This window comes from Sebastes umbrosus, chromosome 8 (genome assembly GCF_015220745.1).
Source record: "Sebastes umbrosus isolate fSebUmb1 chromosome 8, fSebUmb1.pri, whole genome shotgun sequence".
In the NCBI taxonomy this organism is placed as follows: domain Eukaryota; kingdom Metazoa; phylum Chordata; class Actinopteri; order Perciformes; family Sebastidae; genus Sebastes; species Sebastes umbrosus.
The window spans coordinates 33003446-33027210 of record NC_051276.1 but is presented as its reverse complement, the minus strand read 5'-3'; the positions used below and the strand labels follow the sequence as shown (position 1 = coordinate 33027210).

General features: G+C 40.0%; 1 protein-coding gene across 2 annotated transcripts in view; it reads left to right on the top strand.

Annotated features, from left to right (window-relative positions):
- The window catches only part of cfap299 (cilia and flagella associated protein 299), a 90755-nt gene that overhangs the window by 14667 nt on the left and 52323 nt on the right, over positions 1-23765 (top strand). For both annotated transcript variants that reach the window (XM_037776598.1, XM_037776599.1), the window contains exon 3: positions 5803-5893. In XM_037776598.1, the coding sequence (XP_037632526.1) occupies positions 5803-5893 (91 nt within the window). The remainder of the gene's footprint in view (positions 1-5802; positions 5894-23765) is intronic.

Sequence of the window (23765 nt, the reverse complement as noted above, 5' to 3'; positions counted from 1 at the left end):
TTTAACGCATTTTAGGCTTTAAAAACATATCTGATAGGGCTAAGAGATATACTGAGAATAAATAGGTTAAAACATCAGTTTATGCGGTCCAGGAAGAAGGCCCCTGGGTTTTGGTATGGCTGAGTACATTTCACTGTAATGCTGTTTATACATGTGTAAACACGCTAGGAGGATAGTTGATGTGCAGTAACAGCTGTTCACCCCCGACAGAGGTGGACAAAGCCTTACATAAATGACAGTTTATAACTCAAGTGAACAGGAGTGTCTTGACAACATACGTTGTATGTAGTATATACTTCCACTGATATGCAATTTATGGTTAAGGTTTGACTTCCATGAAGAAATGATTAAATTCAAAAGAGACCGACATTGTTATGTCATGAATTGTAGTCTCTGGTTTTGAAGTCACACGATTTGTACTCCTGACCAACCATGCTAACCTCCTCCCTAAGGCCACGATTACACCAGCTAGAGCCCTGCGTGAAAAACGTCCTCATGACTGGACTTCCTGGATTTTATTTCGTTTTCTCACCTTTATCTTAAACAAATATGCCGCCACCAACACAGCCCCTTGCTTTGGCCTGTTTTCAGTCTGAATCTAGACATAGGCTGTATTCGAAACCGCATACGAGCATATGAGCTGGCTGGAGCTCTCTCTAGAGACCGGTCTCGTAGACGAGGGGCTTTTATTTCCTTGTTGATGGATAGTTTGTTTAAATATCACAACACAAATGTCCATTATAAATTAATAGGAACATGTGATTATCTGCCTTATTGGAGTTGAAAAGCTCCACAATTGGCCGCGGGCGTAGCTCACTCGCCAGCCAGCCAGTGACGCTCACAGACCAGCTACAGAGCAGCAGGAAGTGGCGAGGGGAGAGGAGAGCGTTCGTCAGTAGTATGCAGTAGGCGGTTTTGAATACAGCCTTAGTCTTTTTGTGTCGGTCAAGCTACTTCTGCCTTTCAACTAATGTTTGCTGTTTACATAAAAATCTGTATCTTTTCAATAATTACAAACTTATACTGTTTTTCTCTTCGCATGACGGCAAGAATTCGCTTGTCAGGAAAATGGAAACATAAGTTGTCTGAAGCATTTGTACAAACAAACAATGTCTTTCTAGTGAAAGATCTTGAAATCCAGAGTTAGGAAAGAAGAAGCAGACCACTGACACTCACAGAGCTTCTAGATTTATGTTGTCTTATGTTGTTACTTCCTTTTAACTGGCACAACAACATATCTACTTTGTTAAAGTAATTTCATATAGGACAGATGTTCTTAGAAAGATGTACTTTTTTTCAGCAAGCCAGATGTTGACTGCTCACGTCCCTTCCTCACTTCTTTTCTACTAATGCCAGAGCCCACCTGCCTTGACCACAATCCAAAAACAAGACACTTAAAACACATGGCTAGATATCACCGTTAGCTTAATACCCAGTCATTAGCCGCTAATAACCATCATTTAATAGTGAAATTCTTGTTATCCCTCCTAAATGAGGCTTGATAAGAAATTTGTTAATTGACGGGAAACTCAAACTTGCAGCGGTCCATGTGTTTTTCTGAAGTATTATTCACTCTCCGTGACTGTGTGTGTTGCTTTAGCTACTGGATGGGGTAACCCCAGTCACTTGCCTCCTCAACACCTGTGTTTACTTTGGGGCCTCGGCCCCCATGACCCAGCAGCAATCCTTCACTCACTCACAAGATGGAGTGAGGTTCCAGGCTCCAAATATGTGCTGTCCGTGCACTTTTACCACCGTGTGATTCCTCTAAGACTTTCATTATGGGGCACGGGCCAAACGACTAGTGTAAATTACAATCCTTTTCCAAATTCTAGTCAATTTAAACATTCAGATCCTGTTCTCTTTCACTGTAACGTTAAGCTAGGCTAAGAGCAGACGTTGGCTTTGGCGTTTGTCCGCGCTTGTTGTGGCCGTTGAGGCTTTTTAAAGTGCTTTGGTTACGGAAAGTGGATTCGAGGAGCCGTTAACGTAGAATATAACTGAACTTTCTTTGGACGGCGAAGCAGACACAACTGGATTTAGTAGTTTTGAATATTCAGCATGAAAGAAACAGATTTTTGACTCAGGGATCGCTGATTCAAACTAACAGGTGTTTTTCAGGGAGGTTTGGGATTATTGCTTCCTCTCACAACTTCTGTGAAGGGGGAAGTGTTGAACCTCAACACTATTTAGGTACAGAGCAAATGTGTCCGTAGCAGCAAGTATTGAAAACTGACTTTTGTTTTTTTACATTTAATTTCCTGATTCTAATTTATACATTATATGTTTTTTATTTAGACAAAGTTCTTTTGAAGCTGTGCAGCTTTCTTTTACATGTTGGCTTCTTTTGGTAAAGGAACAGTGTGTAACATTATGGGGGATCTACTGACAATAGAATATAATATTAATAAGTATGTTTTCTATAGTGTATAATCACCTGAAAATAAGATTTGTTGTGATGTCGTTACCTCAGAATGAGCCATTTATATCTACATACGGAGCGAGTCCTCTTCACGGAGCCGGCTGCCATGTGTTGTATGGGTGTAAGAAAACATTGTGTATCGATATCGCGATATTATGTTTTGCGATACTGTATCGATTCTCTAAAACGCTGTATTGATTTTTAATTAAACTCTTAAAAATCTGAATCTCGGACCCAGATGCTATTCTGTCTTTTGGAGGTTGTCAGTTTTAAAGCTAGAGTGAAGATACTGCTGTCATATAAAACTAGATAATCTAAGGAATCCATTGGACCATGTCATACTAGCTTGTCGTGAAGGAGGCTAAATAACGCTCCAAAGTTACGCTAAATTTTGGCGAGGAAAAACTGGCATGGCCATTTTCAAAGGGGTCCCTTGATCTCTGACCTCCAGATATGTGAATGTAAATGGGTTCTATGGTTACCCACGAGTCTCCCCTTTACAGACATGCCCACTTTATGATAATCACATGCAGTTTGGGGCAAAAAGTAGTTTTATGAATGCAGTATATATGTATTTGAATATTTCTGCATACTGGGGTCCCTAAACAGTTTTAGAATGACATGAATTGTGTATCACTGTAAAGCCGATGATGTTAGTCCCCATAGTAGCCATTTCATATAGTGACTTTTTTTTACTCCGATACCTAAAAAATTACGTTCCCATACAACGAAACTGTATTGCGAAATATGTTTCAAGTGAAACATATTTTGTCTGCTTTTGACGTTTCACAAATAAGTTTGTAATGATAGTTTCCGCCAAGGGAGGATCTCAGAGTGGTGGATGGGTCAATAAAAACGGACTTTCGATCAGGAGACTGGTATCCATGTCCTAAAAAAAAACGTGTTAAAAACTGTTTAAAAGTGCGTCCGTAATCCGGGAGAAAATACGTTTTTCTGGAAACGTAATTGAGAATGCAGTTTAGTTGTATGGGAAGGTCATTTAGTAGGAGACAGGCTTAAACAGCAAATACGCCAGTGCTTCATCAGATTAAAAAAATTACAGGGTTTGAACCTTTCAACACAGTTGAATTTTGCTGATTTAAATGATATGAAAATGGATTAATTTTTCACAAACGTCAGCTCTGAGTCATGGTTGAAATACCTGGAAAAAGATAAAAGAAGATTTGATGCATAAATCCACAGCACACACATGGAAAATCCAAAATATTCAATGCAGATTATCGTTTCAGATAGCTGAACTCAATAGAACTGTGTTGTAACTCTGATTTAATGAATGGCCTCTACCTTTTCTTACTGCCTTTCTTCTTCTGCATTGTTAACCACAACTGAGAGCGTCCCAATGACCTGTTTACTGCTTCCAACATGTTAACTCGCTGTGGACCTGATGAATGTTTTGCACAGTCAATCCTGGACGCGAGCCAAGAGTTCTGTTGCTCGTACTGCAGTGTTAACTGTTCAAATATTAGTGCCAATGTTTTTTCAGGTGCGGATGCATTAGTGTGCGCCAAAACCATGTTTCCATGGAAACAGGCCAGCCTAAGTGTAGAAAGCTGCCACAGTATCATATATAGTCATTAAACTCTGATATGATTAATATTGCTCTGCGTGCTGAAATTAAGAAAGGCAGCTGTGACATTGTGACATTCTTCATCATCTTTAGAGATTTCTTTCAGAGTAAAAACGTTGACTTATCAACAATATTTATGATCATTTCTGTTAAGAAATGGTATTTGGGAGTGTTTTGGGAGCTTAGCAGCTTTGTGGAAGCTGTACTGACACACTAGATACACTAGATGTTGGCTTGAGTCTACCTCATGACTTTGATTGCATGTCATGCTCAATTTCTGTTGCATCTTGTGCAGTAATTAATAGCTTAAACGTATTTAAATGTTAATTATCATACATCATATGTCATACATACCATGTCATACTAGCTTGTCATGAAGGATTCTAAATAACGCTCCAAACATACACTAAATTTTGGCGAGGAAAAACTGTCATGGCCATTTTCAAAGGGGTCCCTTGACCTCTGACCTCCAGATGTGTGAATGTAAATGGGTTTTATGGGTACCAACGAGTCTCCCCTTTACAGACATGCCCACTTTATTATAATCACATGCAGTTTGGGGCAAGTCATAGTCAAGTCAGCACACTGACACACTGACAGCTGTTGTTGCCTGTTGGGCTGCAGTTTGCCATGTTATGATTGGAGCATATTTTTCATGCTAAATGCAGTACCTGTGAGGGTTTCTGGACAATATTTGTCATTTTTTTGTGTTGTTAATTGATTTACAATAATTAATATATACATGCATTTGCATAAAGCAGCATATTTGTCCACTCCCATGTTGATAAGAGTATTAAATACTTGACAAATCTCCCTCTAAGGTTCATTTTGAACAGATAAAAACTGTGCGATTAATTTGCGATTAATTACAATTAACTATGGACAATTATGCGATTAATCGCGATTAAATATTTTAATGAATTAACAGCCCTAATTTATGCTATAATTGCATTTATATTTAACACACTTAATAGCTCCAATTTCTCAGCATTTTGTATTTATTTATTTGCACTGTGGTCATATCTATGACATATATATTGTGTTGTGTTGTATATTGTAGCATTATGTACATAATTTACATGTTATTTACTCCTTTATTTCCACTTTCTTACATTTCTTTACGTTTATATAAGAGCAACTGTAATGTCCTCATTTCCCCTCGGGGATTAATAAAGTATTTGTGCTTAAATCTGTCATGATATCAGATTTTCACTACATGATTATCGTTGCCAAAATAATTCACTTAACAATGTTATCGCAATATCTATAGAAAATTTGAAAAAAGTAATAATGCTATCAGTGAAATTCATCTTTAACTTAGTTTATTGTGCGTTTTGTCTCTTTTTTTGGCAAATTAATTACACTCAAAATACGAGTGTAGGAAGGTAAAAAGAGTCTGTAACCATAACTATCTACATAAAATGGTTTAAGAGCTGCTGGATTATTTACACAATATTATCATATGTGTATTATTAACATGATATCAACATTTAATTTTTAAAAATCCCAGTTATCGCCAATACCGGTATATCATGACACCCCTCATTGTGCTTACAAATAGTCAGGAAAGTCAATGAGACATGGAAAGGAAATATCTTTAACAAAGTTACTCAATCCATTTCAGTATTGTTTAGTTATTGTTAATGTTGCAGCAGAGATAGGCCAGAGTACTCTGAAGCTACAACATGTTAAAGGGAGAAAAGCCTCCATAAAGAACCTTTAAGGCTTCTTGTGACATTTTTTTTCAGGTTAAGAGAAACATTTCAAACCGTTTGTGTGTTGTCTTTTCCAGGACACTGGCAAGTGGAGGAAAAGAACTCAAAGATAACTTCCTGAAAGCCCTGGCAGAGCGAGAGGAGGCCAACCGCAGTGGGAAAATGACTGTGAGTACATTATTACAGCACTCCAATTGCTACGTAATGGGATTCCCCTCAAATATTTCTGCAATTCCATTAGGATGGGAACAAAATCCATACTGTGTCAAGTTGAGTGGAAATGCTCCCTCCTCCCCCTGTCCCCCCACCGTCCCTCCCCAAATACCATGAGAGCCAGCTGCCCGCCCCTCTCCCATCCATAAAACCCCTTTTACCAAACTCCACTACCTCGTCCTAGGTGTGCCTTTCACATTGTTTCTAAAGGGGCCTCACCTGAGGAGCCGGGGTACAAACCTGAAGGGGTATTCCCAGTCTGAGGAGCCGTCATGACTCAGTGTTCCACTGTTTGTTTAACCTTGCACAGCTACATTTTGTATTTGATTTAATTGTGAGTGCTTGTTATTCTTCACAGCCTCAATAACATGAGTCTCAGATAACGGTTAAGAGCTTGATTAACTTTATGAAACCATATTCTCTTTTTGTTCTAGAACATTTTAATATAAATCATGCAGCTAAATGAAGAGAGCGCTTAAACACAATTTATTATTTCTATTAGCCTGATTTTCGTATCGTGGTTTCGTTAATTTCGTTATCGGTCAATGTCTGTGAAGGTCTGCGCGAACTGTATGCACGACCCGTACACACCAACAGACATATGTGAACACATCTGCCTTTGCACTTTGGACTATACCCGAGCCTTTATACTTTTAATTTATCTCATCAGCTGCAAGAGGTGTAAGGCTCAGGTGTATTGTCAGTCGAATAACAGGAGAAAGTAGGGGTTTTGGTAAACTCATCCTTGGCTACAAAAAAACTGGCTTTTGTGATGTGAACAAACCATTCTCACTCCCAACTCATCAAATACCGACGCTTGGTCAGTGACCCTCGACCCTTTAGCGTCTGTATGAGACGCACCAGGCTTTCAACTAACTCCAATTTATGAACGTAGTATAATGTGTGCGATAGTCCGCTTATGGTGGGTAGGAGGTGTGGTGGATGAGTCAAACACCAGAAGACCTCTGCTCGTGTCCCGTGTGACATAAAAATCAACGTTGACTTATTTTGTGAAGTCAGTCGTTAAAGCGCCCTGACACACCAAGCCAACGGTCGACCGTCAAATAGTATGGGGCCGTCGGTGAGCGTCTGTCGGCCTAGTTTTTGCAGTGTATCCTGCACTGTTAACTCTAGTCTGGCCGTGTTGGAGGCAGAGAAATCACTCTGATTGGCTGTTGAGCTTAAACGAATCAGTGCATGAAAAGAGAAACAGAAGTGAGAAAGCAAGCCCAACGTACGTGCTAACTGGCCGTTGGCTGTAGTCTTTGCAATGTGTTCAAATGCAACTTGTCGGCCAAGACAAAGGCGACGTGAGGCGACGCAATAGGTGGCCTTCAGCGCCGCTAGTTCTCTGATGTCGGCTTGGTGTGTCTTGGCCTTCACGTGAGTCGCTAGTCAAGTTAACGTCAACCACGTTCACTTCCTAACCCTAACTAAATAGTTTTGTTGCCAAAACCTAACTTCCTGTGAACACGGGAGTTTATTTCGAAAAGACACTATGCATGTAAAGAGCGTATATTAACACGCTGTCCTTGATACGTCCAAAACTGGCGCTAGAGGGGTATCCAAAGCGTCATAGTTTGAAGCTTAGGGCCACTGACCAAGCCTCTGTATTTGAGGAGTTGGGAGTGAGAATGTGTTGGATGTGAAGCATCACCTTTCAGATGAGGACAGAGCTGTAGTAGCTGCAGTACTAACTAGATATAGTTGTGCCAAGTGTGAGGTGTGCCAAGTAGATGCCGGGCTAAGTGCTGAGAGATGAGGATTCCCTTTCCTATCTCTCTGGCAGAGATCACAGATGCAGTGCGGTGGGGGTACAGTGTGAAAATAGGATGCCGGGGGCCATTACCGGCTGGCCGGTCCTTGTTTATTTGCAGCTGAGTCCATATTCTCCACAATTGGCCAGTTGCAGCTGAGCTCTGCGGAGGCCTCGTCGCAGATTCTGTTTGTGATTTCCACCGACAGACTCTCCAGGTGCAGCTGATGAGCAGAGAGAGTCTGGTTGGCTCCATCAGACCGTGACCTCCAGCACACTCTGGGGCAGCGGTTGGAATGAAAGTCCACACCGCCAAGTCTGAGGTACTCGGCCAGAAAATGGTCCGAAAAAGGCCTCTTTTTGGTTTTGGAGTGAGTTGCGGCATCAAGTGAAGGAGTACAATTATCTTTAGGTCTCGTTTCAAGAGACGGAGTGCGAGATCAAATAGTATTGTCTGCTATGGTAAAGGTGGAGCTTTGCCTTAGACACATCTGTGAAGTCAAGCTTAGCTGTTAAGTGAGCCCTGAAGTGAGGTGTTCTTGATTCATGGACAAAGCCTGCATGCTTAATTAAACCTAGATGCACCAGGGAGAGATTTTAACCGACTGTTTTTACTACAAACATTACGTTCAACACCGCTCTCAGTCTCTACTAACACTATACGATGAATGCAATGTGTACCATTCGGGGGATTGCGTTCGGCATTGTTCTGCAGGGAGTGTTAGTGTTGATAGATGTTTCAAATGATTCACTTCCAAGATGCTGGAGTACAAAAAAAAAAGGAGTTTTGTTTGACCTCCATTTACCTGCCCCTGTGGGCTTTGCAATTATGAGATCACATGAAGTGCACGGAGGGGAGTAGAGGTAGTAACACCAGAAGTTTTCCCGCTGGATGTTCACTGTGTAAACACTACCAAGCACAAGCCCTTCATAACTTAAACCATTGGAGAGATACAGCTCTTTTTCCTTTCCTCCAGTGAAACATTAAGTGATTTAAAGTATCTCTTCCTGAATAAAAAAACAAACAAAATATCATGTTTGTTTTGCTGACGTGATATTTTCCCACCTCTTCCTACTTTTTTTCATCTCTTAAGAGCTTCCTCTGCTGAAGGATTGGATCAGGACGATGTTTATTTTCCTTTGAGACCCCGCTCTGTTTAAAATTGAACCCACATTTGTGCGCTTAATACCTCCTCTCTCTTTGAAACTGTTTAAGTAACAGGTAATCTTTATACAGTTTGACGAGGCTTGACCTCAGCGGTATATTTACATTACGCAGATGTGTTCCAGACAACATGTGTGGACATACAGTAAAACATGTGTCTCATACATACTTTACATTCATGTATGTATATTTTTCAAAATTAATATCTTAATTTGCTGGTATCCATGTGGTATTTATACACATGTTACACATGCTGTATTTTTAATATTAACATCTGCTGAAAATTAACAATTATGCGGTATGAAGGAGTTGGACACGGTTTGGATTTCTTCCCTCTGCTCTCTTTATGAAAGTGTCAAATTACCCACGTTAATCTTCGATAAGGTTGAATAATAAGACCACCCAGCGTCGTGAAGTATCTTTCACACTGTTCAACGTGAGCTTTTGTAAAGGCTCTATTGAAACACATGACTCGAGCTGCTATCTGCCAGCCTCCTCAGACCTGAGGATCAAGTCCCACTAACGCATTCCAGGTCCTCACATCCACTCGCTTTTACTGCACACTAATGCAAAGCAGTCCGTCTCCTGCAGTGCACATGTTCTTCACCTTTTTTTCCATTATTTTTTATGTTTGCACATTAATATTTGAAGTAGTATTTAAGTCATTCTGTCGTGCATGTTTTAGAAGACCCACCAACTTTGTCATAAAAGTATAAGTGGGTTTTTAACTCATTTAAAATACACAAACACAAATTGACTAATTTATTTTATTTGACTTTAAACGTTTACTGTCTTTGTTGTAAACTAGGGCTGTCAATCGATTCAAGTATTTAATCACAATTAATTGCATGATAGTCCATAGTTAATCGCAAATTAATCACACATTTTTTATCTGTTCAAAATGCACCTTAAAGGGAGATTTGTCAAGTATTTAACACTCTTATCAACATGGGAGTGGGCAAATATGCTGCTTTATGCAAATGTATGTATGTATTCATTTTTGGAAATCAATTAACAACACAAAACAATGACAGATATTGTCCAGAAACCCTCACAGGTACCGCATTTAGCATTAAAAATATGCTCAAATCATAACATGGCAAACTGCAGCCCAACAGGCAACAACAGCTGTCAGTGTGTCAGTGTGCTGATTTGATTATGACTTGCCCCAAACTGCATGTGATTATCATAAAGTGGGCATGTCTGTAAAGGGGAGACTCGTGGGTACCCATAGAACCCATTTACATTCACTGATCTGGAGGTCAGAGGTCAAGGGACCCCTTTGAAAATGGCCACTTTTTCCTCGCCAAAATTTACCGAACTTTGGAGCATTATTTAACCTCCTTCGCTACAAGCGAGCATGACATGGTAAGTACCAATGGATTCATTAGGTTTTTAGTTTCATATGATGTCAGTATCTTCACTCTACACTTTAAAACTGAGCCCACTACAACCTAAAAAAATTGCACCTTAAAATGAATTTGCGTTATTATCACGTTAACTTTGACAGCCTTATTGTAAACTCTACCAGTGTTTGCTGACACTGTCTCAAGTATCGGCCACTTCATTTATCATAAAGGGTTTCATCATTGTTGTGAAGGGCTGTTAGGACACTGAAAATCATCCATTTTAGACGCATAATGGACGAGGAAAAGGAAATAGTTAAAGCTGAGTTATTGTCTCTCCTTTAAATGGATGACATATTCATTGTCATGGTTCGTCTCATTCATCAGAGGGGTCACTCCTTTGTCCTCCTTTCATGTCACGCTCAGCCTTTCAAGTCAGGTTGAAATTACACCTGTCACTTAATACACTTGTCAGGTTTTTCTGTCTCGTCTGTCCAGACCCCAAATCTTCACAAAAGATTGATAGCAGACATGACTGTTGATGAGCAGAGCTCATCTTCCCTTTGTGTGCGGTCTCTTCCAACCCCCCTGTTTCCCTGTCTTTAGGATTAATGCAAAGGAATAATAGGAAATGAAGCCTAATTTGCATTCAAAGCATTGACTTTGACACATTTTTTCCCTATAGTTTTTGGTCTGTAGAAGGAGCCCTCTGCTATCTTTGTGATCAGCTGAACTTGTAAAGCTTTCAGAGCCTTGCCTTCATTGTGCCTTTACTTCCCCGGCCCTGTTGCGAAAGCTGCCTCACTGCCAAAAGTCACACACAAACAAAAGCTGCACCTGGGCAGCTCTGGCTTTATTTGCTCTGGGTAAGAAGTTAAGTTTTTTATCAAATCCAGGTCACACCTGCGTAGGATGCCTGAGGGTGTCCATTGTTGGAAAGTTCACATCTGAAACTAAAGGTGTGCTGCCACCACCCACTCGGCTCGCTGTTTGTTTTCAGCTGTTTGTTGAGAGGAATCAATGTGACATTGCAACACATCAAACTAATGTTAAACTAATGAATGGGCACATTTAAAAGCAGTTATACATGAAGCACTAATGTGCTGACACTTGTTGGGTTCTTGAGCCAAAACTTTGTGCCAATGACAGAGAATAAAAGGGATTGAAATAAATTATATAAATAAAAGCATGTGCCAAATTTTGTTTTTTTCCAAGTAAGTTCAGCAGTTCATGAGAAAATAGAGGAAATGTTCAGAAATGCCCTGTCTTGTAATGTAAAGGTATCATTTTAGAAATTATTGCATCCACACTTGTAATCAAATCTGCACCAATAGCTAATTACTTGTTCAATAGTCCATCGCCTAACCCTCCACCAAATTTTATTTAAATCCTTGAGCCTGTTTTTGAGATATCCGGCTAACTAAAAAACAGTTTAATGCAATATAAAGAATAAACAATGACCCATCTAACTCCCCTCGCGCCAGAAGCGGTCTTTCTCATTTGTTATTCTACGTCACTAACTCTGAGCGTAGCATATTCATACGGATGCATTTACATTGCAGTCAGTACAGACTACATGGCACACAAATGAGAGGCCAAAAGCAAGAAGGGGCGTTCTTATTGTCTTGTAGTCATTCATACGAACGGCTGCACTGTTTGTGTCAAGCGGCACTCTACCAGTGACTGTATAGTTGTGACATCACAACCTTCCTGACGGCTCGTTTAAAAGCCACTGTCTCTGAATACGGGCTGTGTGCATTTCTACGTACATTTAACGTTTTGATACTTTCACAGTATTTATAAAGCACATATAGCTGCTTTATAATAAAAAAAAAACATGGAAATATCACTTTCTACAATATGGGACCTTTTAATATGAGATAAATCCAGTTAATACATCACGACTGGACTCGGCCTGGTTGAGTAGGTGCTGCTACTATGAGATCATTACTTTAATTTAGGTTCTATTCAACCTGTTTGCTGAACTGTTTCATTGCATGTAGCGCTGCAATGCAATGGACTATTAAGGTGGAACGTGGATAACATTTGCCCTCAATTTTACTCCCAATTCTAATTTAAAGTTGTATCTGGTAGTTTCCAAATGTTTTCAAGTGAACAAGGTTGATAAAATGTCATATTGACCTGATGACCGAAACTACCAAAATATGACCCAGGTTGAAAAGTTTTTTTTTAATTATTTGAACATGTATCCTGTCAACCAAACCAATTATATTAGATTAATAGTATGAGCTGCTCTAATTAACAGTGAATAACATGTAAAGAAACTGAGAGACGGACATGATGATTGATGATGATAATTGATGATAATGCATTTCACCTTCGTCAAATGTTGTTGACTAAAGAACATAATGTACCCTGAGAGTAAATATTCACTGCCCTTAAGAAGCAGATAAATATGTTTCTTATTGTACCGGTAAAGCCATCAGTCACTCAGTAACAAGAGGAGACTTCATTAAAACAATGCAGCTGGCACAGAGCCTTACCATGAAGTGTGAATGACTGTTTGCTCTCAGCTCATTCCCAAGCAGCAGGGCGATCACAGAAGTCGGTTTGTTTTGTCATCAGTAAAGAACAAACCGATGGGAGTCACATTCGACCTGTCAAACTGCGTGAACGAGAAAAACTTGATTATAAATCACCTTTCCAAAGATTTTATCCTGTGAAAGATTTGGTTCTCAGTTCACGAGTTCTGAAAACTTGGTTGAAATAAGCGTTAAACAATTGTCTCAGGCTGGACTCATTCATGTGTCATACATAATGTGAGAAACTTTACAATACCATGAAACAATGGAAATGTATGTTACCAATCATCAAAACAAAAACAAACAACAAAATAAAATGTATAGGCTTTGTCTGCAGGAGGGAAGGGCCTGTAAGTTAGTGAATAGTCATTAAACCAATCACAGTCATCTTGGGCGGCGCTAAGCACTGGATGCAGCGACGGTGTCGTTACAAAATAGATAGCGGAGAATAGCGGAAGGGGAGAAGAATGCCGCGTAAAATTCACGCGTCTTGACAGATCAAGTCCGTATTTTTCGTCCAAAATTGTCGCATGTTTAGGAATAAATACAATCTCACGTTGCATCAATCACGTTTACACACCGACTCCGGAGATTTTATCTGATATCGATTTTCTGTGTTTTTTTTGGTTGCAAAACAAAGGACATACTAAAGATTAGACAGTACTGATTGTGCTCTAGGCAGCTAAACGATAGCTTCTTGTTAACATCATTCATTTATTAGCCCCGTTAGCGCTATCCATTGCACTCTCGTAATTAATTCAGAAGCAAATATTAAACATGTTCAATATTTATTATCCAATATCCTGTTGGGAGGGGGGAATCTGGAGGACAGCTGAGGACATAGTTTGTGTTCAGTTTTTAATCATTGCATTACACATGTGTCTGGTATTTCAAATATATTCTGCAATCACATGCAGGGACAGGCTTTATAGGTGTGATTAGTCACAGCCCATAAATTACCTGGCCAATAAATACTATTTGATAACTTGCATAGTTCACTAAGGGGACATTGTCCAATGTCTTAACTTGTATATTATTCTGGAACTGTTGACAGCAATATTTTTTCATTTTCAGTGATTTCTAACTCACTTAAGTCAATACTCAACATTTTGTTCAATATGAATAAAGATTTTTTAAATTAACCCATTTGTGCCCAAATACTATATTTATTATGATATGGAAAAATGACACAACATTTGTTTTGATAGGTCAAAAGTCTTGAAATTTGGCACGGCCATAGTTTTGGCAGGTATCTAACAGTACAACTTTGACATTTTTAGATCACATGAAACATCACACTTTTATTAATAGTTAAAGTCAGGATTTTTGAAAAATTAGGAAAAACACTAACATTGTGTTTATTAAGTGTATTCCTTATGATTGTTTTTTTTATATATACTGTTTGTATGTGCATATTTGTGATATTCAACTTGTGATGAGTTCATAGATACCAAATACTTGATTTTGCTCCTTGTAGTTTCTGAGATACAGACATTATCTTATCATACTAGTATTTAGGCAGATGGGACGTTTTTTACTAAAATATAAGGGAGTATATTACAAAAACAGTTCCATTTGCCCAAAGACTAGATATAGTATGATAAGAAATACTCTTTTTTCAGCCAAATAGTTTCACCAAATTTGAAAATTTCTTCTCATTTGTGCTTAAATAAGCAGAGAACACTTCCACCAAAGGAAATTAAAAATTTCATTTGTGGGCATAAATGGGTTAAGACACTAAGGAAAGCTCTGTAGAAGATTTGAACATTTTCCTCCTATTTAGTTAAACTAATTTGGCTGTTTTTGAAATGATTTTCAGTCTCCCACCCTTTCAGTTGTGGAATTTAGTTGGTTGGCCTGCGCTGCGTGTCTCATGCCCAGAGGGGACATCCTGCATAAAGGAAGTGTTTGTCTTTGGTCTGTGGACCCAGCGAGTTCTGTATTGATAAGCTCCTGTCGCTATAGATAATAAGGTGGTCAGTCATGCAGCCCAGAGATCAAGTATAGCATTGAAATTAAAGAGGAATTCCCAGCCCTATTGCATTACAGGCCGTGTGTGTGTGTCCCCGCTGCCCGGTCCCTTTGTCCTTGTCATGGGCAGTAAAAACAACAATGGCAAGTTTGATTTCAAAGCAGCAGGACCAAGGTGGACAGCCTTTTAGAAAGGAAAGAGTCCTGCAGGGCTATCATATGACCTTGACTTGAATGGTGTCACAGAGTTGTGGAGAGGTGGGGATAAGGCCCCAACAGTTTGCAACCATCTATCAAGTGGACAAAAAGGACTTTTTGTCTGGAGAAGCGACCATTGTGATATTGGAGATCACCTGATCAGCATCTATTTTAGTTCTAAGACTTGATTTCACTTGATACAGACACAGAAAAACTAGGGGTGGGAAAAACAATCGATTCTCCTAAGTATCCCGATTTGTTTTTTTTACGATTTCGATTTTTTTTAATGCCAGAATCTATATATTTGCTTCATTTGAGTCTATGCGGAGGTAGAAGGAAGTTACGGCTTTTATTGTTGTAGTCTGTGTAACGTGACGTCATATCCGTTCCAAAACAAACCAGTCGGCCACCGCGAGCTGAAACGTAAAAGTAGAAACACTACACATCCAGTAAAAGATGGAAACACTTTGGGTTTCACACATTAACAGGAAAAGCAGAGCTAGACATCATGGCTAAAGCTACATGCTAACTCTGTCATGGACAGGAAACGTTATTGTATCGCGGTAACGTGGGGTCGAGCCGGCCGTCGCTCTCATCTCTGTGGTCAAATGGGCTGACGCTGCGACTGTAGAGCACCCATATACTGACATTTATGTTAAATGCATTCAAACGGCCCCGATGGAGCTGACCATGGATGTATAAAGATAGATAGTTATTAGATATTTTCCAAGTGAATGTCCCTTGAAGTGTATGATTTAACTTTTTCCCATGGTCTAGTGTTAAAAAAGTTAACAAAAATTGCAATAAATCGCAATATCGAATCGCAAAACTTATCGAATTGCAAAACATATCGTATCGGCACCCAAGTATCGGGATAGTATCGAATTGGGAGATCGGTGAATTGTCCCAGCCCTAAGAATATCCTACATAATATAACCTAAATAACGTTTTTGTTCTAACAGTTATTTTGGCTCTTGATTCATGTGACCACTTTTCCTCTGAGCTAGTTTGAACTGTAATACTTTGGCTGCACTTTCTCACAGTTGCAGGTCTTGAGGAAAAAAAAAAACCCATAACATTTAACAGTGAAGTATTACTTTTGGCTGATTACAAGACGTGGATTTCATGGCTAGTGTCTTAGTCTATAAAAAGAAAATGGATAGCCACAGCATTATGTGTTTTGTTAGTCCACACTGCCAACATGGCAGCTGTGCCCCGTCTCTCAATGCGTCGTATCTGCCACTGAGGGATTTGGAAAGGAATGAGGAAAAGAAAGATTAAACCGCCCCTCGTGTTATGTTATACAATTGTCGTCTAGAGCTCTTAATAAATGGCAATTGAGAGATAATAATAGACTGAGATTAATCTGATTTCATAGTGTACATATTTGAATTATTTCGACAGGGTTTCCTCTGCAGCTGCTATCAACAGCACAGCTTTCACATGCAATATTTTCGTGAATGAAAGCATAATTAGTTGGGTGAGATACAAAAGCCAAATCCAGTGAGAACATGCCGTGGGCCATTTGGAAGCCATTTCAGGGCGGATGAAAGGTTTGTTTACCCATGAAATCAAACATCACATATCCCAGAATGCAAGTGGCACTGCTCCACTCACTGTTTTTGCCACTGAAAGCCTGGATGAGCCCCACCGTAATGATTTCTTCGGCGCCCCTCCCTCCTGTGAACAGCTGCTATTGTCCAGAGACATCGCCCCAAAAATGTGGCCCCTGGACCATTTTCAGAGCAAATGAAAACGGATACACTTAATCTAATCTCTCAGGATTTTTTTTTTTTTTTTTTTTTAACTCAATGCGTTTAGTGGATTTTTCAAATATGTTGGGAACACATGTGGACCATCACCATCAAAACATCCATCAGCCTGATTCGCCACTGGGAAGATGGGGAATCATATTAAGCTGTCAACTTGGTATCAAAGGAAGTTTTGCATTAAGTAGAGGCCATCTGGGAGTCTGGATAAACTACAGTTGCTCTTTGTCACCAGTCCTTAAGAGCTCTCACTTTGGACACAGTTGAAGATTTATTGTGAAGCAGATTATTGAAGGGATTACTTTATTTTCTTTTGGTATTAAGGCAGTCTCTTGTGCTATATCTTGTATTAATACCTCCTAAATCACAGGCAACAAAGACGGCAGATACACAGAAGCTCACATCCTTGCAGCCCTTTTGCACTGTAGGAATTTAACAGCCTGTAACCTTGGGTTTACCAAGGACCTTGAGAACCGGAACAATGTAACTAGCGTAAATAAATAACAACAGCCTTTAGCGGACTATGTGAAACGTTACGGAAAACAACGTTACGGAAAACAACGTTACGGAAAACAACGTTACGGGAACTTTACTTAGGACAACGTTACGCAAAACAACGTTACACACAACAACTTTACTTACAACAACTTTACTTACAACAACGTTACGCACAGCAACGTTATGCACAGCAACTTTACGTACGGTACGCACAATAACTTTACGTACAACTTTACGCACAACAACTTTACTTACAACATTTTACTTACAACAACGTTACTTACAACAGCGTTACTTACAACAGCGCTATGCACAACAGCGTTACGCACAACAGCGTTACGCACAACAGCGTTACGCACAACAGCGTTACGCACAACGACGTTACGCACAACGACGTTACGCACAACGACGTTACGCACAACAACGTTACGCACAACAATGTTACGCAAAACAACGTTTCATAAAAAACATAAAGTCAACGTTTGTTTTTGTTTTCACGCGTGGCCATTTAAGTTAGTAGTAGGACTGATAATACAGGTTAAGTCGATTTAAACACTTGAGTGTAGCAGTTCAGGCCGGCCTTATTGTGGCCTGAATATTTCCGTATCAAGGTCACAGGCTTCTCCCAGTCGGAGCAGTCTTGTACTGGGTGAGGTTGAGATCATCCATTGCTGTAATCAATCATTATTTACAGCCATATTATCTTTTGCATTCCTTTCATTTGCACTTTTTATGGACACGTGAACCTTAGCATGTTTTCACTCCCAACTCCCATCCATGTATTAGGAAGAAACAGGGTGCATGTGCTTGTTATATGTTAGGGAGGATTGAACATCAGTGTTAAATACTACCTAAAGGTTTCTGGCTTGTCCCTGGAGGAATGTGCACCTGCCATGTGGAGGGGTTGTTGTTTTTTTTAGACTCCTTAGGCTCAAAATCAACACTTTGTGTAGCAGGTCCTATAATAAACCTGCTACACTCTGAAATATGGTCACTAAAATGCCTTTAAATCAACAGTAATAGATGTCAGTGCACAAAAAACACTTAAAACATATGCCCTCAGTCTATTAATTTATTCTTCAAATTTGTTATCTAAAATAACACAAGATATAGTTGCATTGATGCAGCCATTCATTGATGGCTTTGTTTATTCTCCTGCGTCCCGTCTTTCTTACATCATCCCTTTGGATGTGATTAGACCGTTCCAGTTTGTGTCTGGACCCATCTTCTTCCTGGCGTCCTGTCGGGGAGGGAAGCCAAGGGTTACTCACAGTCTGAACTCAGCTTGTGAGACTCATCATGGTCTGCGAGACTGCAGGTGCAGTCTGTGTGAGATTTATCTTTTAAGCAACTTGTAACTACCGTATCCATTTTAAAGAAGAGACTACATAACAGATCTAAAGGAGGAAATCATCAACTGATCAATACTACCTAATTGGGTAAATTTATATCTAAATTATTCAAATAGTGCAGGAAAGGTCTGTGTATTGGCAATGAGGAGTAAGTTGTGATCCAATTGAAATAGAAGTGAACTCAAACCAACCCTGTCTCCCACAAACTTACATTCCCGTACAACTAAACTGCAATACCAAAATACATTTTGTGGGAAACGTATTTTCTCACGGGTTACAGTCACAGTTTTAAACATGTGATTAACATTGTTAATTGAAACGAAACCAGTGGAAAATGCAACAAAACAAATTTTGTAAAGACTGTATGCATGCTAAGAGAAGAAATTGGCACGTGTTGCTGGAAATTTGTAGGATAACGCATGGAAAATGAGGAATAACTTTTCGTAAAATATCATACAAACTGTTGTTAAAACTACCCGTAGTACGAAGTAACAACAACTTAAGAGCCTCTTTTCAAAAACACAGTCTTTGCAGACAAAGTTCATTTTTGAACCTCTTCTTCCTCAACTCTACAACTCCCTACAACTCTTCCAATAGGAATGCATCAAACTGGCCTTCCAACCTCTTACAGTAGAGCTTGAAGCTATTCTGCAGCTCCAGTTATCAGCCTGTGAAATGCTCCCTCCAGTCTCGGTATGCAAACTCCTTCACACTGAACTGTGCAGAAGCTACGGTATATTCTTTAAGCGCTACCCAGGTTTAGGTAATCATTTTGGCTAACAAGGTAGCCCCAAGAGTGGTGAAGGAATCCATTTATGGTCAAAACATTGATACCCAATCTGGGAATTCAGCTAATGCTTATCCGCTCTTAGCCACATATGGAGCACATTCTTCAGAATCTTCTTTGTTTTATCACTACACACTGGACTGCTTTGGCTGTGTATTATTCCACCTGAGTAAATACTGGACGGCATCTCTCCTGCTTAGAGCGGTGCACATGTCTTCCAGAGGCGTCAAGGCTTCGGCCGCTGTACGTTCTCTCCTCGTCTTTGGCCCGATAACGGCCTCATCCCTCCCCTGCCATGAGAGCGAGTCCAGGACTCTTTGTGTTTTTGATTCGTATCCTGAGAGACCAGCTGCTATTGATGGACAGTTTCTCATCAGGTCAATGTCAGTGTGTCTCCCGGTTTCCTACACTCACAGTCCCACAGAAATGCCAAAGATTTGAGCTCATGGTTTAACTTTCAAGCCTCTAAAATCTAGACAGGCCAAATTCTCAGCATACTTTCATGTCATTGTAATGCATATTAACACGTAGATGAGGTGCTTGCCAGAGAGAATTGCAGATGGTTTGAGTCTATTAACAAATACAAGGGACTTTAAATCATTTACTTTTGAACTACCTGCTATTAAACAAAAGATATCCATTTATTTGGGGTCGGTTTTCATTAAGTTAACTTATTCATGTATGTCATCTAAGTATTGTACTGCTATAAAACACATTTTATTAGACATTTAAAACCTTGAGGGTATCAAAATTAGGCAGAAAAGTGTAAATGTGGGTTCTTAAAAAAGAGCACAAAAACATTATTTACACAGGGCCTTATGCAGAGATGTGGTAAAACGAGAAAGAGTAAACATAAATTGTTTGCAGTTCACGTACATTTAATCAAAACCTCTGTATCATGTAGAGAATTTATCTGGCACTTAAAGCTGATATATTTCACATATAGGTGTTGGAACTGATAGAGGATTTGGCTTTAATGAGCTTGTGTCGGAGGGCAAACAAGAGTGAAAATGTGCATGCCCATATTTGTCCGAAAAGCAATATGTAACCTATTTATCTTGTGTCAGATAGTGAGCGCCGAAGACCTGTTTGTGATGTATTTTGAATGCTTCAGAGTGGTTGTATATGAGTAAATGGTCAGGTAGTCTCATACTGAGGCACAGTTTTTCTTAAATACACTTAAGGAATTTTCCTTTTTGCTTCTAGTTGACCTACAGTCCTCTGGTTTCGTACCCTGAGCCAGAACATGCAACATTTATGGGGAACAACTTTGCACATGTTGATTTAGAGTTCTGTTACCCAGCAGGCCATTTTGTAGGATTTTGTTTGGTTATTTTTTTGTTTTTCAATGATTAGATTTTTTTCCTTTCAGCCTTTATTGAGAGCAGTAAAGTAGTAGACCAAAATGGCCTGACCTGTTTGGTTATTTTCAAATGTGATTTATCAAGACGTTTCTGCTTCTCCTTCTGACCATGCAAGCTGGTTGCTTTCTTGCATGTCATGTGTTAAAAACAGGTATGCAGAGTCAAGTGGGAAGTGAGAACAAGACAAGGTGTTGCCAATCCATTACATTAGTCTTGTATGCTAATGGTCAATAATGGATCAAATAAAGGAAAAACAAAGCCTCAGGTCTTGGGTTCGGTTCAGGTCTCAGTCGGATGTAAGATTTGGCCACAAAGTAATAGGGGGCAGAATTTCACCTCTACTACGGGGTCCATACAATCTAAATTTACACTCATTAGTTGTTTATAAAAGCCAACATCTCCTAACTAACAGCAGGGCAAGAATACACAAAATTCAACCAAACTGCTGAAACTCTGAAAGCCGATCAAAATAACACTGCTATCTTATAATCTTCATGTGTGGCGTCGGCCTATAGATTGCATTTGCCATCTTTATGTTTACTGTGTCACTAACCGGAGGCTGTACAGCACATCTACGCTGTGATATTTTTTTTATCGGATTAAATCCAATGTGGCAGAAACGAGAAAACAACCCGCACCTTTGAATTCGAGCTAATCGATAACTGCTAAATGAAGGTCTGTCTTCCGGGGAAGACATAACGAAAACACAAGTTGTTTTCTGTTTCTGCCACTTTGGATTTAATCCAATAAACAAACTATCAAAGCGTACACGGACGCTGTACCTTCAACGTGATAGGGGGCCGCTTTAGCTACTTCTACAAGACAGGACAGGCCGGAGCTAGCTGGTTAGCATGCTCATTTCAGTAGATATCTCTGCAACATAATACATAGACGTCAACACTGTAACCTCTTCACATTCTGTTGATGAGGTTAGTCCATTTTTTTAATGTTTTAAACTAAAATTATGGCCAGATCTTACATATTGCACCTTTAACGACGCGGGTTCAGGCTGGGTTCAGGCTGGGTTCGGGGCCTTTGGAGAACTCAGGAAAGGCAGCCTAATTCCTTAACTGTTTCTCTCCACGTCGCACTTCCATTATTTTACTAAGTTGTGTCAATTACACGTGGCCAGATGCTTTTACATTTTGTTTACATGTTGTTCTAAACACAGAAAGATCCTTCCTGGGAGGAATCCTCAAACAGGAAGTGCTACATTTTCCTGCTGCAGTGACCCTGGTTTGGTTGGAATAAATAGAGGAAGGACTTGGACAGTGGCATGGGTACTTAGTCTGAACATCTGCTTAAAGAAAGTCACACATATCATCAGAAAATCACACCACTACTCTCCTTTTATTTTGAAATCTGTTTTAAGCCCAGCACAGAAACCACTGGTCTCACAGATGACTAAATGATACTGTTTATTACAGGAGCTTACTACAGCACATTTTTTTGTCTCCCCTCCAAATCACACACACATATCCAAACTAACATTTGGCCACAGTCACCACAGCGGCTGGCCAGAACTCACCTGCTGCTTTAACTATTTTCTTTAGTTACCTACCAAAGTGGCTGGTACAGTAGATAAACCTCCAAACCACAGCACAGAATTCCCCAGTATTTAGCTGAGGGCTGGTATTTACTTTCCATCCTGCCCTTACAGTACTTCCAGCTCCACTTTATTTATCAGCTACGTATTTCCAGCCACCATCTGGCTCAGCTGATATCACCGTGGTGGCCTGCTTGTAATATGGATATCCTCCCCGTTTATCTTATCCCCTATGACAAAAAAACAAAACAAAATCTACTCATCTTGTCTTAGCAGAGAATAGTCTGATATCAGCCGGCAGAGAGCAGGAAAAGGGTGAAAAAGATAAACATGTATGCACTTCCACACGTGTAGCGTTGCTCTTATTGCTTTGGACAATGTTAGTGTTGTCTTAAACCACAAGCCCACTTTTTTTTTTTAGTTATTTCAGAGCCACAGAAAGCAGAGATCAAACGGAATCACGCTCTCTATTATTCTTTTCCTCTCGCAGGGCTGAACTGAAGTGCATTTCACGGTTTGAAAAACACTGTAAATTCCTTGTGCTGCAGTGTGACAGCCGGCGATTGCAGGAGTCTCATGGCAAGCCCAAAGGGGGAGCTTCTCAGCGGAGCTGCAGGCCAACTAAAACAGAATCTTGTTTGAACACCTATTTCCCCTGGGAAGGGGGGAGGGGGGGAGCTCCGCAAGCTTTAATCAGGATCTTAAAACAGGCGAGCCTTTGATAAAGACTGCTCTGTACATTTATCTTATTCCTCTGAAGGCCGCGCTGGCTTATGTCATCCACTTTGATCCCACTTTTTTGGAGCCCGGTGTCGGACATATCTCTGCTGCCGATAACACACTGGTCAAGTTGTGATGTAGAAAAAGGGAAAAGTCCTGACCCCAACTCCCCCCCCTCCTCAACACCACATCCGAAGTGTGTGTGTGTGTGTGTGTGTGTGTGTGTGGTATGTTGTACCTCCCACGCTTTTCTTTTTTTTTTTTTTTCGTCCTGTATGGAAACGGTGCCATTAATTTTCCGAGCGCTGTCATAAACATCACCTCCTGGTTAAAGAGGAGCTGTGACAGGGTGCTGCCCCACAATGTGCGAGGGCAACAATATTTGACTTGGACGTGTTCCTGGTGATGAGGCCAAACCCTGCAGCAGGCCTCTTGGCAGATGTCATGCCTGAGTGCTTTGGAATAATGCTGATAGGAGCTGAGCTAGACCGGACTATACCCATGACAGGCTCGGCTTTAATCCGTGCATCAGCATTCAGAGCACGGCAGGGCCGTGGCACGACACTTCTTCTGCATACAGTTACGTTTACATCAATAATCGGACTGATCGATTTAGAACAATGGTAATCAAAGCGACACCTACTTGCTGGAAGTTTACAGTTGCTGCTCTTTCTCCTAAAAATTACGTTCCCAGACAACGAAACTACGTATAAACTATGTATTTTGTTTAACTTTAAGTTCAAGTTTTAAAGTTTTTGACGTATAACAAATACATTTGAAATGACAGTTGAGGTGTTGGATGGGTCCAACAA